This window comes from Hyperoodon ampullatus (assembly GCF_949752795.1).
Source record: "Hyperoodon ampullatus genome assembly, chromosome: 6".
In the NCBI taxonomy this organism is placed as follows: domain Eukaryota; kingdom Metazoa; phylum Chordata; class Mammalia; order Artiodactyla; family Ziphiidae; genus Hyperoodon; species Hyperoodon ampullatus.
The window spans coordinates 31,193,110-31,213,102 of record NC_136919.1 but is presented as its reverse complement, the minus strand read 5'-3'; the positions used below and the strand labels follow the sequence as shown (position 1 = coordinate 31,213,102).

Here is a 19,993-nt window from a genome sequence, read left to right as displayed (position 1 = left end):
ACCTGTTTTGTTAGCCTCCTTCACAACACAGAGACATACGAATATAGTTCTAGACAGTGAGCTATAAGCAGTTTACCAGAAGCTCCTGAGAAAAATTTTCCTTCAAAATATAGATTGTGACAATCCCGAAGCCTGTGGAACAAAAACCACATTCACAGAAAGATAGACAAGATGAAAAGGCAGAGGGCTATGTATCCGATGAAGGAACAAGATAAAACTCCAGAAAAACAACTAAATGAAGCGGAGATAGGCAACCTTCCAGAAAAACAATTCTGAATAACGATAGTGAAGATGATCCATGACCTTGGAAAAAGAATGGAGGCAAAGATCGAGAAGATGCAAGAAATGTTTAACAAAGACCTAGAAGAATTAAAGAACAAACAAACAGAGATGAACAATACAATAACTGAAATGAAAACTACACTAGAAGGAATCAATCGCAGAATAATTGAGGCAGAAGAACGGATAAGTGACCTGGAAGACAGAATGGTGGAATTCACTGCCACGGAACAGAACAAAGAAAAAAAGAATGAAAAGAAATGAAGACAGCCTAACAGACCTCTGGGACAAAATTAAACGCAACAACATTCACATTACAGGGGTCCCAGAAGGAGAAGAGAGAGAGAAAGGAGAAGAGAGAGAGAAAGGACCAGAGAAAATATTTGAAGAGATTATAGCTGAAAACTTCCATAACATGGGAAAGAAAATAGCCACCCAAGTCCAGGAAGCGCAGAGAGTCCCATACAGGATAAACCCAAGGAGAAACATGCTGAGACACATAGTAATCAAACTGGCAAAAATTAAAGACAAAGAAAAATTATTAAAGCAGCAAGGGAGGGCTTCCCTGGTGGCGCAGTGGTTGAGAGTCCGCCTGCCGATGCAGGGGACACGGGTTCGTGCCCCGGTCTGGGAAGATCCCACATGACGTGGAGCGGCTGGGCCCATGAGCCATGGCCGCTGGGCCTGCGCGTCTGGAGCCTGTGCTCCGCAACGGGAGAGGCCACAACAGGGAGAGGCCCTCATACCGCAAAAAAAAAAAAAAAAAAGCAGCAAGGGAAAAATGACAAATAACATACAAGGGAACTCCCACAAGGTTAACAGCTGATTTCTCAGCAGAAACTCTACAAGCCAGAAGGGAGTGGCATGATATACTTAAAGTGATGAAAGGGAAGAATCTACAACCAAGATTACTCTATCCGGCAAGGATCTCATTCAGGTTCGATGGAGAAATCAAAAGCTTTACAGACAAGCAAAAGCTAAGAGAATTCAGCACCACCAAACCAGCTCTACAACAAATGCTAAAGGAACTGCTCTAAGTGGGAAACACAAGAGAAGAAAAGGACCTACAAAAACAAACCCCAAACAATTAAGAAAATGGTAATAGGAACATACATATCGATAATTACCCTAAACGTGAATGGATTAAATGCTCCAACCAAAAGACACAGGCTTGCTACATGGTTATGAAAACAAGACCCATATATATGCTCTCTACAAGAGACCCACTTAAGACCTAGGGACACATTCAGACTGAAAGTGAGGAGATGGAAAAAGATATTCCATGCAAATGGAAATGAAAAGAAAGCTGGAGTAGCAATTCTCATATCAGATAAAACAGGCTTTAAAATAAACAATGTTACAAGAGACAAGGAAGGACACTACATAACGACCAGGAGATCAATCCAAGAAGAAGATATAACAATTATAAATATATATGCACCCAACACAGGATCACCTCAATACATAAAGCAACTGCTAACAGCGATACAAGAGGAAATCGACAGTAACACAATAATAGTGGGGGACTTTAACACCTCACTTACACCAATGGACAGATCATCCAAAATGAAAATAAATAAGGAAACAGAAGCTTTATGACAAAACAGACCAGATGGATTTAATTGATATTTATAGGACATTCCATCCCAAAACAGCAAATTACACTTTCTTCTCAAGTGTGCACAGAACATTCTCCAGGATAGATCACATCTTGGGTCACAAATCAAGCCTCAGTAACTTTAAGAAAATTGAAATCTTATCAAGCATCTTTTCTGACCACAACACTATGAAATTAGAAATGAATTACAGGGGAAAAAAAGGTAAAAAACACAAACACATGGAGGCTAAACAATACGTTACTAAATAACCAAGAAATCACTGAAGAAATCAAAGAGGAAATCAAAAAATACCTACAGACAAATTACAATGAACACACGACGATCCAAAACCTATGGGATGCAGCAAAAGCAATTCTAAGAGGGAAGTTAATAGCTATACAAGCTATAAGAAACAAGAAACAAGAAAAATCTCAAATAAACAATCTAACCTTACACCTAAAGGAACTAGAGAAAGAAGAACAAACAAAACACAAAGTTAGCAGAAGGAAAGAAATCATAAAGATCAGAGCAGAAATAAATGAAATAGAAATAAAGAAAACAATAGCAAAGATCAATAAAACTAAAAGCTGGTTCTTTGAGAAGACAAACAAAATTGATAAACCATTAGCCAGACTCATCAAGAAAAAGAGGGAGAGGACTCAAATCAGTAAAATTAGAAATGAAAAAGGAGAAGTTACAACAGACACCACAGAAATACAAAGCATCCTAAGAGACTACTACAGGCAACTCTATGCCAATAAAATGGACAACCTGGAAGAAATGGACAAATTCTTAGAAAGGTATAACCTTCCCAGACCAAACCAAGAAGAAATAGAAAATATGAACAGACCAATCACAAGCAATGAAATTGAAACTGTGATTAAAAATCTTCCAACAAACAAAAGTCCAGGACCAGATGGCTTCACAGGTGAATTCTATCAAATATTTAGAGAAGAGCTAACACCCATTCTTCTCAAACTCTTCCAAAAAATCGCAGAGGAAGGAACACTCCCAAACTCATTCTATGAGGCCACCATCACCCTGATACCAAATCAGACAAAGATACTACAAAAAAAGAAAATTACAGACCAATATCACTGATGAATACAGATGCAAAAATCCTCAACAAAATACTAGCAAACAGAATCCAACAGCACATTAAAAGGATCATACACCATGATCAAGTGGGGTTTATCCAAGGGATGCAAGGATTCTTCAATATACGCAAATCAATCAATGTGATACACCATATTAACAAACTGAAGAATAAAAACCATATGATCATCTCAGTAGATGCAGAAAAAGCTTTTGACAAAATTCAACACCCATTTATGATAAAAATTCTCCAGAAAGTGGGCACAGAGGGAACCTACCTCAACATAATAAAGACCATATATGACAAACCCACAGCCAACATCGTTCTCAATGGTGAAAAACTGAAAGCATTTCCTCTAAGATCAGGAACAAGACAAGGATGTCCACTCTCGCCACTATTATTCAACATAGTTTTGGAAGTCCTAGCCACGGCAATCAGAGAAGAAAAAGAAATAAAAGGAATACAAATTGGAAATGAAGAAGTAAAACTGTCACTGTCTGCAGATGATGTGAGACTATACATAGAGAATCCTAAGGATGCCACAAGAAAACTCCTAGAGCTAATCAATGTTTGGTAAAGTTGCAGGTTATAAAATTAATGCACAGAAATCTCTTGCATTCCTATATACTAATGATGAAAAAACTGAAAGAGAAATTAAGGAAACACTCCCATTTACCACTGCAACAAAAAGAATAAAATACCTAGGAATACACCTACTTAGGGAGACAAAAGACCTGTATGCAGAAAACTATAAGACACTGATGAAAGAAATTAAAGATGATACCAACAGATGGAGAGACAGACCATGTTCTTGGATTGGAAGAATCAATATTGTGAAAATGACTCTACTACCCAAAGCAATCTACAGATTCAATGCAATCCCTATCAAATTACAAATAGAATTTTTTTATGGAACTAGAACAAAAAATCTTAAAATTTGTATGGAGACACAAAAACCACAAATAGCCAAAGCAGTCTTGAGCGAAAAAAATGGAGCTGGAGGAATCAGACTCCCTGACTTCAGACTATACTACAAAGCTACAGTCATCAAGACAATATGGTACTGGCACAAAAACAGAAACATAGATCAATGGAACAAGATAGAAAGCCCAGAGATAAACCCACGCACCTATGGTCAACTAATCTATGACAAAGGAGGCAAGGATATACAAAGACAGTCTCTTCAATAAGTGGTGCTGCGAAAGCTGGACAGCTATATGTAAAAGAATGAAATTAGAATACTCCCTAACATCATACACAAAAATAAACTCAAAATGGATTTGCGACCTAAATGTAAGACCTGACACTATAAAACTCTTAGAGGAAAACACAGGAAGAACACTCTTTGACATAAATCACAGCAAGATCTTTTTTGATCCACCTCCTAGAGTAATGGAAATAAAAACAAAAATAAACAAATGGGACCTAATGAAACTTCAAAGCTTTTGCACAGCAAAGGAAACCATAAACAAGACCAAAAGACAACCCTCAGAATGGGAGAAAATATTTGCAAATGAATCAACGAACCAAGGATTAATCTTCAAAATATATAAACAGTTCATGCAGCTCAATATTAAAGAAACAAACAACCCAATCCAAAAATGGGCAGAAGACCTAAATAGACATTTCTCCAAAGAAGACATACAGATGGCCAAGAAGCACATGAAAAGCTGCTCAATATAACTAATCATTAGAGAAATGCAAATCAAAACTACAATGAGGTATCACCTCACACCAGTTAGAATGGGCATCATCAGAAAATCTACAAACAACAAATGCTGGAGAGGGTGTGGAGAAAAGGGAACCCTCTTGCACTTTTGGTGAGAATGTAAACTGATACAGCCACTATGGAGAACAGTATGGAGGTTCCTTAAAAACCTAAAAAAAGAATTACCATATGATCCAGCAATCCCACTACTGGGCATATACCCAGAGAAAACCATAATTCAAAAAGACACATGCACCCCAGTGTTCCTTGCAGCACTATTTACAATAGCCAGGTCATGGAAGCAACCTAAATGCCCATCAACAGACGAATGGGTGAAGAAGATGTGGTACATATATACAATGGAATATTACTCAGCCATAAAAAGGAATGAAATTGGGTCATTTGTAGAGACGTGGATGGATCTAGAGACTGTCATACAGAGTGAAGTAAGTCTGACAGAGTAAAACAAATATTGTATATTAACACATATATGTGGAACCTAGAGAAACAGTACAGATGAACCAGTTTGCAGGGCAGAAATTGAGACACAGATGTAGAGAACAAACGTATGGACACCAAGTGGGGAAAGCAGCTGGGTGGTGTGGGTGGTGGTGTGATGAATTGGGTGATTGGGATTGACATGTATACACTGACGTGTATAAAACTAATAAGAAATTGTTTTGATGACTAATAAGAAACCTTAAAAAAAGAATGATTAGATATCCAAATTTTGGACAAAGTTTGGATGAGACACAATTGGCCTATTCAAGTATATAACTTGACATAAAAGATGGCTCTTCATGCAATGGCTGAAAAAAGTCAGTTTTTAAAAAGGTACAAAAAAAACGTACTCTCATCTTGTTTGTGGTGATAATAAACACCAGTATTAGTAATTTAAAAAAAAGATAGATAGATAGATAGTGTCACTATGATACCCTGGCGCTACAACATCTACCTTGTGAGGATGAGAGAAATGCAGAAAGAATTTCAGTGATGCACATGCTGACTTCAGTGGACAGCTCCACTAATACCAACAGCCACCAACATTTTAACCTCTTGTTATATCAGAAAAATAAGTCCCCTATTTGCTTAAGCCACTATTGTGTTTTGTTACTTATTGCTTAAAGTATTCCTGATACAATCTATAAAAGTCTTTATGAAAAATTTTAAATGTTTTACAGTTTAAATTGGTTTAATCCCATACTGTTTTGTAAAAGACACTCCATTATCTGAAAGCAAATCATCTTACCTCATTCTTCCATAGGTGATACTGTAGTGCAAATGCAGTAAAGTCTCTTGGAACACAGAAAAACTTGCATTCTGAAGCGGAGCCATGAGAAGCATTCTTGACTTGTTCAAAGTTTTTATTAATCAATTCCAGAATCAAAGGATCAATAAGGAACACAGGTACATTTTGACTGGATGTTAGCATAATAAATTTTTTAACTGTGCGCTGTTTGAGAGGAAAAGAATCCCCTTAATTCTTCTAAACCAATACAATAATCTATCTTATTAAACTTTTATTCATTAATTTTATAAGGATATCTAGACTGCTTACTCAGTAGATTGCATGCTTATTATTTTGCTAAAAAAATAAAAACCACAAATAAATAATACATTGTCCCTGTTCTCAAGAAGTACACAGTCTACTGAGGAAGACGAACAAATATTTACAATACAATGTAAAATATGCTATAGTAAAAATATATGCAACATATTATAAAGTACAGGACAATAGCTAGTAATTAACTGTACATGAAAAGGATAACAAAATCTTCATAGAGGAAGTAGTATCTGAAATGAGAACTTTGGGCTTACAAATTATTCCCTTGGTAGTAGCTAAATCTTTTCAAGCAAAAGTGGGACAGGAAATACCAGCCTTTTCAGTTTTTAAAAATCAGTCATGTCAACCTTTCTGAAACCAAAAACCAGCTGTATGTGCCACTTTTCTTCATATTTGAAATACTGCTTAATAATTTTGCCAGTCAAAAGACAAACTAACATACATCACCTGCCTGACCATTCCTATCTACAGTTTGATTTTCTAATAATACTATAACATTTAAAAATATAATTCTGGGGCTTCCCTGGTGGCGCAGTGGTTGAGAGTCCGCCTGCCGATGCAGGGGACACGGGTTCGTGCCCCGGTCCAGGAAGATTCCACATGCCGTGGAGCGGCTGGGCCCGTGAGCCATGGCCGCTAAGCCTGCGCGTCCGGAGCCTGTGATCCACAACGGGAGAGGCCACAACAGTGGGAGGCCCGTGTACCGCAAAAAAATTAAAAAAAATTAAAATAAAAATATAATTCTGTTGAGCAGTAAGCAGAACACCCTACTGAAAAAAATAAATTTCAAAATTAGAATTGAAACAGCAGTCACACTTAGGAGTAAATAATACCTAAGAGTAGTCAAGTTAAATAGAATAACTGAAATACATTATTGCTTAAAAGCTTACTTTAGTGAAAGCAATAATGATTTCAAAGGGACATATGCCATCAAAAAAAGATGTTTCAGGGAATTAAGGATAAATTCTTATTTACAAAATCTGAGGACACTTCTAAAAACATATACAAGATAAATAAATAGATTAGAGTATCAAGAATTATAAAAATTTAAAAAATGAGATAAAGGCAGGAATCAGTCTCTTATCCTTTGTTTTTACTGTAGAGTATTATGCAAATACCAAGAACATAATCATCTCTATTCTAGAGGAGTTTATCATCTATTAGTGGGAAAGCCAACTAAGTAAAAAGTTAGAATAAACAATTATGCCCCCAAATTCAATAACAGATGAAATGGACAAATTTCTTTAAAAACATGAATAAGAAAACTACCACAAGATGAAACAGGAAATCTGACTTGCCCTATAACTATTAACAGAATTGAATTTGTTATGTATTAAAAAAAAAAAAACTGCCATCAAAACAACAACAAGAAAAAACTCTAGACTCAGATGGTTCACTGGTGAATTCTATCAAAGCTTTAAGAAGAAATAATACCAGTGTACAAAAACTCTTTCAGAAAACTGAGCAGGAGGAAATCCTTCCTAACTCATTCTATGAGGCCAGTGTAATCCTAATAGCAAAACCTGACAAAGACATTACAAAAAAAGAAAATTATACACCACCATCCCTCATGAACACAGATGCAATAATACTTAACAAGATACTAAAAAATCAATTCCTGTAGTTTTTTTTTTTTTTTTTTTGCGGTACGCAGGCCTCTCACTGCTGTGGCCTCTCCCACCGCGGAGCACAGGCTCCGGACGCGCAGGCTCAGCGGCCATGGCTCACGGGCCCAGCCGCTCCACAGCATGTGGGATCCTCCCAGACCGGGGCACGAACCCGTGTCCCCCGCATCGGCAGGCGGACTCTCAACCACTGCGCCACCAGGGAAGCCCTCCTGTAGTTTTTAAAAAAAGGACCAAAAAAAAAAAAAAAAAGGAAATATCATGACCAAGTAGGGTTTATCCCAGGAATGAAAGGCAGCATTTGAAAATCAATCAATAAAATTCACCATATCAATAGAATAAAGGGGAAAAACTCTATGTTAATTTCAACACAAAAAAAATTGACAAAATTCAATATCTATTTATGATTAAAACCTCTTAGCAAATCAGGAATACAACACTTGTTGAATTTGATAAAGATTATGAACAAAAAAGTCTATTACTGAATTGCAGTTCTTCATTTAACCTTGATACCAATCTTTCATCAGATACATGTTTTGCAAATATTTTATAATCTGTGGCATTAGCTATCCATTTTCTTAATGGTGGCTTTTGATGAGCAGAAGTTTTAAATTTTGAGAGTCTAATTTATCAAAAAAAATTTCTTTCATGGCTATTACTTTCTGTGCTTTACACTAGGGAGAATAAAAGAGGAAGAAAGGGTTTTGGAAGAAAGATGATGAGATGACAGATACTAGTACATATAAGGTGCTTAATAAATGTTTGTTGAATGAATCTCTTTCAGCTTGGTGTTTGTTGAATGAATCTCTTTCAGCTTGATGAACACACAGCTTCATTATGATTATTAATATAAATATAGATTAGGGCAGGGTCAAGGAGAGACTCTACAACTCACCTTCTAAATATGCCTTCCACGTTGTTATCAATGCAATCATCAAGGTTCCCTGGACATAGATGTCCAATTGACTCTAAATCCAATTAATTCTTAATCAACATGACTATTATCATCTGACCTTCAGTAATTCATTTTGTTTACAAGAAAGAAAAACGTCTTCTTGAAAAAAGGATACAATGAGACTGTAACAGTCCATTCTTCTACAAGGGCTTGGCAGGACATGTTCTTAGTGAAAGGCTAGTTCCTAATAATCATCATATTTTCTCTTCTAAGCCCCTCAAATTATCTTGTTTAATAACTCATTCTAGGATTTTATCAGGGTTCAGTATCACATCTATTGATCACACTTCACTTTTTTGTTCCTTCTAAGATATTAGAACAAAAGTATTTTAGTACTACTTCTCCCTTCCCTATGACTTTGCAAATATTATACGGAGTGATTTTCAGTACCATGAAATGTAATTAACAAAGAGAATTCACTGAATGTAGTAAGCGGCTCCGTAATTTTTTACTCATTTATCTTGGAAGTCAACCCTTTTAAAACAATCTGTTATTTTCTCCCACCTCAAGGGTCATTCCCTGAATGAAAAAGATAGGGCTTCCCTTTCCCCTCAGACTACCCTAAGCTCACAAAGAAAAACTGCTACTTTTAATAAATTAAAAGTTTACATTGGGCTTCCCTGGTGGCACAGTGCTTGAGAGTCCGCCTGCCGATGCAGGGGACACGGGTTCATGCCCCGGTCCGGGAAGATCCCACATGCTGCAGAGTGGCTGGGCCCGTGAGCCATGGCCGCTGAGCCTGCGGGTCCGGAGCCTGTGCTCCGCAACGGGAGAGACCACAACAGTGAGAGGCCCACGTACCGCAAAAAAAAAAAAAAAAAAAAAAAAAAAAAAAAAAAAAAAAGTTTACATTGATACTTCTAGACCTGATAGTTGAGGAGCCTGATATAGGATATCCCAGACTTTACTTTTTAAACAATAGTTCAAATCCAAATGGTATCAGCAATGACCTAAAATTATCACTACTTTATAGCTGCTTGGTGATTTGAAAACTCACTTCTAATCTAAAGCCTCTCATGTCTCTGGTTAAAGAGAAGCCAAAGACTGAAGTGTATCCACAAGAAATAACTAGTCATATCCAATATGTATGCTAACAGGATAAATGTACTTTTTTAGCATTGTTTTTCATTCTAAATTTGATTAGAAAAAAGAAAATATATTTTATAAATTTTATAAATGTACAGGCTGTGAAACAGGGATTTATTGTACATATTGCTAGTTTTCCTGATCTTTAAAAGAAAACATGGGATTCCCTGGTGGTCCAGTGGTTAGGACTCTGTGTTTCCACTGCTGGGGGGACCCAGGTTCGATACCTGGTTGGGGAACTAAGATCCCACAAGCCCTGTGGCACAGCAAAAAAAAAAAAGAAAACATGTTGAATAGATTTTTACTCCTAAACTCCTATTTACTAGGTAAATTTACTAGGTAAATAGGTACTCCTATTTACCAGGTAAATTTACTAGGTAAATAGGTACACCTATTTACCTTTATTCTTGGTTCAATTCTGATTCACATATTTGTTTACTTGGCAAAGAACCACAGCTCAGTGAATGAGGATTTTGGAGGCAAGCAGTTAGAATCTGGGCTCAGCCACTTATTAGCCAACCAACCTTAATCTTTCTAAGTGAATTGAGGATAAACATATGTACTGACTTCTTAAAGTTTGCATAAGGACTAAATGAGATACTGCATGTAAAGCACTTGGCACAGGGTCCGCCTCTTCCTTTCTATCACCTACTACCTGTTTTCACAAAGCTAGCTATTATCACTGTCATCATTCAACAAATACTTATTAAGTATATAAATGAATGAACTAAATGAACATGGCAATTGAGGAATTTCTTGATTATCATACATACCCACTGTGTGCCATCAAATCCAATTCGGCTTCCTTTGGATTTTGATAAACCAGCTCCATTCTAGGAAGATTAAAAAAAAATTGTAGTAAATTCAAAGCCCAGCATGCAACATTACATTTAGGGTAGGTATGATTCAACCTATATAACTGGTTCATAATCATTAAAAAGCATTATCTAAATACCTATTTTCATACAGTCATGAGCTAAGAATTCTACAAGTACATAATACAACTACCCAAGACAGAAAACACTGACAGATTGCTATAATTTAATTAAGTGCCATCACTTAATTAAATAAATATGGTCAACATCTCTGAACCAATTAATTTCCATCAATGAATAGTAAACTCTTTGCTATCTCTTTAGAATTAGTGTTTATCCATTTAGCTCCATATCCCTAACTTCAGCTTACCTCCACACACTGAGTTAGTGTTTGCAGACCTTGGCAAAGTGATAAGAAAGTGTAATAATAATTATTGAGCAGCTCCTAAGTGTACTTCCACATATGAATTATGTATTCTCATCTATCTCGCATAACTATCTTGCAAAGTGGGCATTATTATTTCTGTTCCACAGAGAGCTCCAATGCCCACACTTTTCATAACATACATCATAATTGCAAATGTTGAATTATTTTTTAAAGAATATTTTTTAAAACATTCACGTCTAGAGAATCAGAAGGAAAAAAGCATTATCAGTTTTTCATCTGTTAATCACCAAAACACTTTGAAAGTCACAGGAGAAAGAATGTTTGATGGTCTAGAGACAAGAGGAAGAATGTTTCAAGCTCCAAGAAGTTTCTTATGCCTTGAATGTGCTCTTTATCTGTTAGATGGAAGGATTTTGAAAAGCCGTAAGAATATCCTCACCCTGAAAATGAAGTGTGCTTCAAGTTCCTAAACAGGAGACTCATTTCCCCATTAAACTGTAAACTCAAGGGCAGGGACCAAATCCAATCCACCTTTGTATCACCAGTATCTAGCATAGTGCTTGACAACTAGTAAAATGCTTAATAACAGTTTGCTAATTGGAGGGAAGGAAGGAAGAAAGATATACTGAGTGATTAAGGTAGAACCAGAACTGGTCTCTCCTCACAAGCTCTGCAACTTAAACAATAACATTTTAACACCAAGGAATATTTCTCTAGGATTCAGCAAGAGCACTCCTGGTTATATGTCCGAAGAAAATGAAAACACTTATTCGAAAAGATACATACATCCCAATGTTCATAGCAGCATTACTTACAATATCCAAGATTTGGAAGCAACCTAAGTGCCCATCAACAGATGAATGGAAAAAGATGATGTGGCGCATACACACACACACACACACACACACACACACACACACACACACACACACACACACAGGAATACTACTCAGCCATAAAAAGGAAATCCTGCCATTTGCAATATGGATGAACCTAGAGGATATTATGTTTAGTGAAATAAGTCAGACAGAGAAAGTCAAATACTATATGATATCGTTTATATGTGGAATCTAAAAAATAATGAATGAATATGACAAAACATAAACAGACTCATAAAGAACAAACTAGTGGTTAGCAGTGGGGAGAGGGAAGTGGGGAGGGGCAAGATACGGGTAGAGGATTAAGAAGCACAAACTACTATGTATAAAATAAATGAGTTATGAAGATATATTGTACAGCACAGGGAAATATTGCCAATATTTTATAACAACTTTAAATGGAGTATAATCTATAAAAATATTGAATCACTATGTTATACACCTGAAACAGATATAATATGTAAATCAACTATATTTGAATAATAACTTAATTTTTTACAAAGAAAATATACCAAGGATATTTACAAAACATCAGAGGCAGCTGTGCAATCTTCATCCTTGAAAAAAGATTGCAAATTCTATAATGTAGCCACTTGTTGCTCACCATAGCCCTACATTAGTAGATAAGACTAAATTTCTGAGTTGTTTAATTTGTTTTCTCTGTTGGATCACTCCCATCAGTATACAAATATGATATTATTTCTCCTATCTTAAATAATTAAAACAAAAAACCCGTCTTGACTTCTCTTTTCCCAACTAACAATTTTCTGTCCCCCTTTCCAGCAAAACTCTTAATGGGTAGTCTGTTCTCACTCCCTCCAATTTCTCTCCTGTCATGTACTCACTTGAGCTTAAGTTCACTCTGCCAAGTATTTATCAAGTTCACCAGTAACCTCCATATTGCTAAATCCAATGGTCAACTATGAGTTCTTGTCTTATTTGATCTATCAAGAATTATTTATCACCTCTGCCTCACCTAAATACTTCATTCACTTGACTCTCAGGATCCCCATACTTCTGGTTTCCTGCTATTTCTCTCCAACTACTCCTTGGTCCCATTTGCTACTTCTTCTCAGCTCCCTGACATGTTGGAGGGTGCCAAAGCTCAGACCATGATATTTTTCTCCTTCTCTTTTTACTCTATGTTTACTTCCTTGGTAACTCATCCACTCATAGCTTTAAATACAATCTATATGCTTACAACCCCCAGTTTATATTCCCAACCACATCAGTCCTTTGTACTCCAGACTTATATATTCAACTGTCTATTCACCTTCTTCATTTGGATGTCAGATAGGCATCTCAAACTTAGTATGTACAAAAAAACTCCTGATCTTCACCATTCCTCAAACTTGCTTCCTCTAGTCTTTCCCATCTCCTTAAATAGCAACTTCTCCCTTCCAAATATCTAGGTCAAAAATACTAACGTTGGGGCTTCCCTGGTGGCGCAGTGGTTAAGAATCCACCTGCCAATGCAGAGGACGCAGGTTTGATCCCTGGCCCGGGAAGATTCCACAGGCCGCAGAGCAACTAAGCCCGTGCACCACAACTACTGAGCCTGCGCCCTAGAGCCCACGAGCCACAGCTACTGAGCCCACGTGCCACAACTACTGAAGCCCGCGTACCTAGAGCCCGTGCTCTGCAACAAGAGAAGCCACAACAATGAGAAGCCTGCGCACCGCAAAGAAGAGTAGCCCCCCGCTCACCACAACTAGAGAAAGCCCGTGCACAGCAACAAAAATCCAACACAGCCACACACACAAAAAAAAACCTAGCGTTATCCCTGACTCTTTTCTGTCTTTCATACCCCACATCTAGCCCATCAACAAATCCTGACAACTCTATTTTCCATTTCTCACAAACTCCACCACTAGCTCCTGTGTCCAAGCCATCATCATCTCATGTAAATTACTAAAAAACCTTCTAACTGGTCTGCTTCAGCCCTTGCCCCTACAATCTGTTCTCAACGGAGCCTCCGCACTACTTCTTTTTATTAAAAAATGTCAGGTCGTGTCACATTTCAGCTCAAAACCTTCCTAGAGTCCCCAATCTCATTCAGAATAAAAGCCAAAGCCTTTATAGTGGCTTACAAGGCCATAAAAAATATAGAACTCTCTGACCTTACCTACTATTCTCCTCTCTCACTCCTCTACAGCCACAGTGATCTCTCTGCTGTTTTCAAAACTGCCAGGCAAGTTCCTGCCTCAGGACCTTTGTGCTTCCTTTGGTCTCTACTTAGTGTACTCCTCTTCTAAACATACACATAGCTCATTCCCTTTACATAGGCTGTTTCCTCTATTTGTAATGGTCCTCCCATCCTTCTTTACATGAAGAACTCCTACTCATCCTATAAGACCAATCCAAAATATTACTTTATCCATGAAATATTTAATCATAACCTTCCCAAATAGGTTATTCAGCAGTTCCTCATTCCCTGAAAACTTTGCACTTATCTAAGCTCAGAGAGTCAAGGATAGGAACATAAGAGGACCCAGTTTTATAGAGCTTGAAGATTATACAATTTTGGTGGTCCTTTTTCAGAAAAAAAAATGCAAAAAATTATCTGTTGCAAACTTTACAAAAATACACAGTTTTGTAACATATTCCTAAGGCTCCTCCAAGAGCCTTGGAAGTGAGGGGAGCTGCAGTTTAAATTTCATTATCTTAATGGTTAATCCACCTCGGAAGGAACAGTTAATGGTACGCAGTGGCTACAACTTTGCTGTACAGGAGGAATGCAGTCACTATCAACCAATGACCCTACAAATGGAGAACCAAGAGAATAAATAACCTGGCCTCTTTCCTCCTGGTCTCCAGTCTCCAGCTGATGCTTCCCATTGGCTGAACCCAAATGGAAAACAAAGAGCAAGGGAGCTCAGCTAATGTAGTCCACAGAGGTCAGCCTCCCAAGGCACAGAGTATGGTGAGGAGAGGACCTGGAGAGGCAAACAGAGACTATCCACTGCACCATGGTAAGAAGTTGGGATCTTATTCCATAGGTATTTTATGCAGAGAATAACTTGATCAGATCTGTATTTAAGAAAAATAAATCTGATGGCTGTTATTTTTGCCAGAAGAGCATTACAAAGAGTAGAGATAAAGAAGAGTTCTTAAGCTATAAGTAGTAAAGTAGGCAGAACAGTGCTTTATGATGTGTGATTTGAAGAAGTAACATATCATATTGATGTCATTTGTTTCTATGTCTCTATATATTTCTTTTCCCCTTTCCCCTTCAACCCCAAACTCCCCCAATTTGTGGGTTCCTAGGCAGCAAGGACTGCACTTGATTCATCATTTTGTCTCATAGCCTAGTACTGTGCTTAGCACACAGTAAACCCTCAACAAATACTTGCCAAATCAATGACCGAATGTTCTAAAAGAAAAGCCATACGGTAAAAGTCAAGAGGTTAAAAATGTCTAAAGATATTCTGAAACACTACATATGAGATATTTGTGTTGAAAATTTACGTGAAATGAATAAATGAATGGAGAGATAGACTCAGATCCCAAAAAGGACTGGTAGAAGCAGTCTGGTGGCTACTGAACTCTACTGATAAATGAATCAAATTAAGATATGCCATCAAAGAAAAAGCATTCAGGAAACAGAAGTAAAGATTTAAATGATCCTGTCATTTTTTAAAGATAGTAGCCAACAATCAGTTTCTTACAGACACCAGAAAACAATTCTTAATTCAGCATGATAATTAATCATGCCTATTGGACCTAATGGTAATACTTTAAAGAAAATTTTTTTAAGTCTCCAATAACTGGTGGGAAAGCTATGTTTATTAATAATCAAAGCTGCTTGGCCAGAAACTTATACAGCCTAAAGTCTGAGAATAAACGGAAAAAAAATTTTAATATCCTTTAATTCTAATGAAAGAAATTCTTTCACATTTCTCCTGGATAATGGCAGGAGTGGCGGGGGCGGGGGAAGGATGGGAAGAGGGAACAGTAGCATTTATCAAAGTTTACCATACTAGATCAGACTATCAAGCATGATATTCTTTCTCAGCAATGACCTAGACATTAGCCTTCAGAACAAAATGGAACTAGCCAGAAGTCAAAGAAGATCAAAGAAAAATCATGCTTCAGTAACTGACCAACTGAAAACACTTCAAAAACCTGTTACACATGATCTAAATGGTTATAAGACTAATTTCCATTTCTAATAATGGATTATGAAATTGTTCACTGTAAATGACTACTGCCAAATTTGAAATCCAAATTCCCCTTTCAACTCCCTCCCCTGCCTTCTAACCAAACACACACAGGTTACTAAATATAATGCAAAGAACGATATCCCAGCACAGAACACTGTAAGTGGCCTTCTAGGTAATAAGAATAACTGATTACTACAGGCAGCGAGCGGTGCAGCTTATGGTTGTAAGTCAAGAACATTATTAAGGTTTGGTTCACTCAGTGCTTTACACAAACATGGTTCATTGGCTTTGTCTTCTTTCCACTGAGGCATCAAAATTTTGACTTTCAATTGGGATGCAGAACTCCTTAAAGCTATCTCATTTCATATCTTCTTATCAATGTTATAGTATTTTGTTTGAACATACTTATATTTACATGTTGGAATAGCCCTATGAGTGAAAACAAGCTTTAGGAACTGAACTTAGCAATCTTTTTTCTTAAATGTATTCTTTTATTTATTTTATTTTTTATTTTTATTTATTTTATTTTTTAATTTTTGGCCACATTGGGTCTTTGTTGTTGTGCGTGGGCTTTCTCTAGTTGCGGCTAGAGGGGCTGCTCTTTCGTTGCAGTGCGTGGGCTTCTCACTGTGGTGGCTTCTCTTGTGCCGCACGGGCTCTAGGCATGCTGGCCTCAGTAGTTGTGACACATGGGCTCAGTAGTTGTGGCTCATGGGCTCTAGAGCAAAGGCTCAGCCAAACAACTGAATGAGGGTTCAAACTCAGGACTATCTAGGCCCAAAACTCAAGAATTACTGCTGTTACCACGTCTATCAAATTTTGAGTTCCTTGAGATTAGGACCTGTGTTCTATTTATCTCTGTATTGCTACCAAGTGCCCTTTATGTAACACATAGTCAAGAAATACAGACTGAATGAGCAACACAGAATCATAATCACACTATCTTGTTAGACGCAGTAAAAAACAATGAACAACTGACATTCCCTAGAGGGTGCTAGAGACAAGTCCTTCCCTTTGAAAGCCTGGAAGAGTTTGTATTTCAAAGACTTGGATGGTTGTTATGGAATCTGAAGAGTGAACTCTATCCACCAGTGGAATTTTACCAGACCCAACAGATATAATCTGTTAGTTCCTATCTTCAATGGTATCAGATAACTGGATTATTCAGACCTCATTTAGGAGGTCACTGAAAGACTAAACTTGCATAACCAGCTAGGGTCAAAAGGAATTCCATGGTGAGGCCCAAGAAATAGATAGACAGAAGTAGCCCTCCTTAACTCCAAGAAAGCAAATAGCCCTCTTCCCTAACCAATGATAGATATTGTATTTCTCTCTATTGAAGAGCCTGAAAAACTCTGTAGTCCTAAATATTTACTCCACTAGATATGGGTTGGGGACCAAAGATAAAACCAATTTTTCATCCCTGCCCTAGTTCTAATACATAATCTCAAGGGTCTCTCTAAATCACCTCAAAATTCAAGGATGACCTAGAATCAAGGTTTTTATGTTGATGATGCTGACCTATTATTTAGTATTGATCAAGGCTACTATTATGTACTCTTTTGCCAAATCAAACAAATTTGATTGAACTAAAAATCATTTTCATGTGAACTTTCTTTATTTATCTAAGATTATCCCCCCAAAATATTGTTCAATGAACAAATGAGGAATACAATTCAGATACGATCAATAAACAAAGTTCACAAAATTCTGGGTTCTCCTCCTATGTCAGGAGAATCTGTATTAGATTACAGAGGATGCATCTGTACTTCCCTAAAGTTTGTATGTAAGTAAAATCTTGAAGTTTAATAAAAAGCCAAAAGTTAAAAGTTTTTCCACAACAAAACTAAAAAATTTTTAAAAGTTGGTAGCTTCAGCAGTTAGTCTAACCCTATTTTTAAATAAAGCTTTTTTTTTCCTGTTAGTATAGAGAAACTACTTGTATTCCTTACAGAGTATCTTACCTTCACATTAATAATATATAGGAAACATTTACTGTCCCATTAACATCTGTCCCCAATTAAATTATAAATATAGAGAGGAAAGAGACCACTTCCCAAACACTGTTTATCACCTTAGCAAAATGCCCAACACATGACTTTTAAATAAAAGTTTCTGAATTAATGAGTAAGTTTTAAAATTCCATCTTAAAGAATGCAAAATTACTTGGCTAGGAATAGTTTAATATAATTTCCATATTCTTCAATAAAATAAAAATAACCTTTGGTATTTAGAACTTAGATGTTGTAATTTCCACCTGTTATTAAAATTAAACATAAAAAACAAGAACTCTAGTATAGATAATGCAAATTTCACAAATTTAATAGTATATAAAGGTTAACTGAACTTTATTTAATTTAATGCTTTATTTTGTTCAAAATGTTCTATTTTGTTTAACGAATATGGCACTTATTACTAAAGCAGTTTGTATGCCATGGACTCAATACAACAAATACTATTTTTCATTATAAAATTGAAGATAATAATAATACAAATAATAGCTAATATGTACTGATCTCTTTCTATGTGACTTGTACTGTTCCAAATGCTTTATGTATATTAATTCATATAAGTTTCACAAGTCTCATAGGTGGTACTGTTACTGTCCCAATTCCATAGATGAGGAAGTAGAGGTCAAGTAACAGAAGTCAAGTAATTTACCCAAGATCCCACAGCTAGTAAGCAGGATAGATGAGGTTTAATCCTAGGCTGGAGATCATGCTCTTAACAACTATGCCACATCACTTCCCAAGGAAGAAGGTCAAGACAGGAGTTATTTACATTAATTTAACATATAATTAAGATTGGATTTTTAAATTAATGAAGTCATTCAATAAGTGACATTGGGACAGCTGATTAACCATTTGGGTAAAACTGTAAATTAAATATCTAACTCATACCTCATACTAAAATAAATTATATTTTGTATAAAAATTTAAACATAAAATAGTATCTGATGAAAATACAGGTGAATATTTCCATAATCTTGGGCTACTTAGGACATAAAAACCAGATGCCCTAAGGGAGAAAGATCTTGATACCTGTCTACCTAGAAATTAAATAGAACACTAGTGTATTAAGGGGGTACATCGTGAATATAAAGGTAAAAGACAAATTAATAAACTGGGGAAGATATTTGAAATATATATGGTAAACGCTTAATATCCTTAAAACTATAAAGAACAGCAACAGAAAAAGACAACAACATCAGAAAAATATGCAGATAGGAATACAAAGAAATTATAATAAAGAAATAAAAAGAACCAAAAAGCATATGGAAAGATGTTTAGCCTCATTAGAAAGAAATGGCCTCTAATGGAGTTTAATATCTCTCAGCTCTTGAACATCAAAAATACCAGAAATATAAAGAACAAGCGCTCTTGGGGTAGACTCCTCAGGTTTAAATTCTATCTCCCTCACTTAATAATTGTGTGACACTGGACAAATTTAGTTAAGTTTCCCTAAACCTCAGTTTTTTCTGCTGGGAAAATGAGGACAACAGGATCTACTCAATTTGTTGTTATAAGAATTAAATATAGGTGAAGTGCTTAGCATAGTGCCTAGCCTATAAGCACACCAAAAAACGTGAACTGCTACAGCAGACACGATAGGTAAATTGACCTAACACCCACTCCCAAACCCCTTCTCCTTTGCGATCTCTAATATAAAGTCTGGAAAACCTAACAACAGCATTAACACTAATAGTAAAATCTTGCTTTCCCAGATTTTCTTACAGCTGGGAATCTGCTGGCCATGTCACAAAAGAAGAATCCTCCTAGAATGCACTATTTCCTCCTCCAGCCTGGACTGTAGCACCAGGGAAATGTCAAGAGAATTT

At 36.5% G+C, this 19,993-nt stretch overlaps 1 protein-coding gene across 2 annotated transcripts in view; it reads right to left on the bottom strand.

Annotated features, from left to right (window-relative positions):
- Positions 1–19,993, bottom strand: part of FKTN (fukutin) — a 55,717-nt gene that overhangs the window by 34,033 nt on the left and 1,691 nt on the right. For both annotated transcript variants that reach the window (XM_079707181.1, XM_079707180.1), the window contains exons 2-3: positions 10,685–10,744; positions 5,931–6,134 (exon numbers count right to left, since the gene is read on the bottom strand). In XM_079707181.1, the coding sequence (XP_079563307.1) occupies positions 5,931–6,134; positions 10,685–10,744 (264 nt within the window). The remainder of the gene's footprint in view (positions 1–5,930; positions 6,135–10,684; positions 10,745–19,993) is intronic.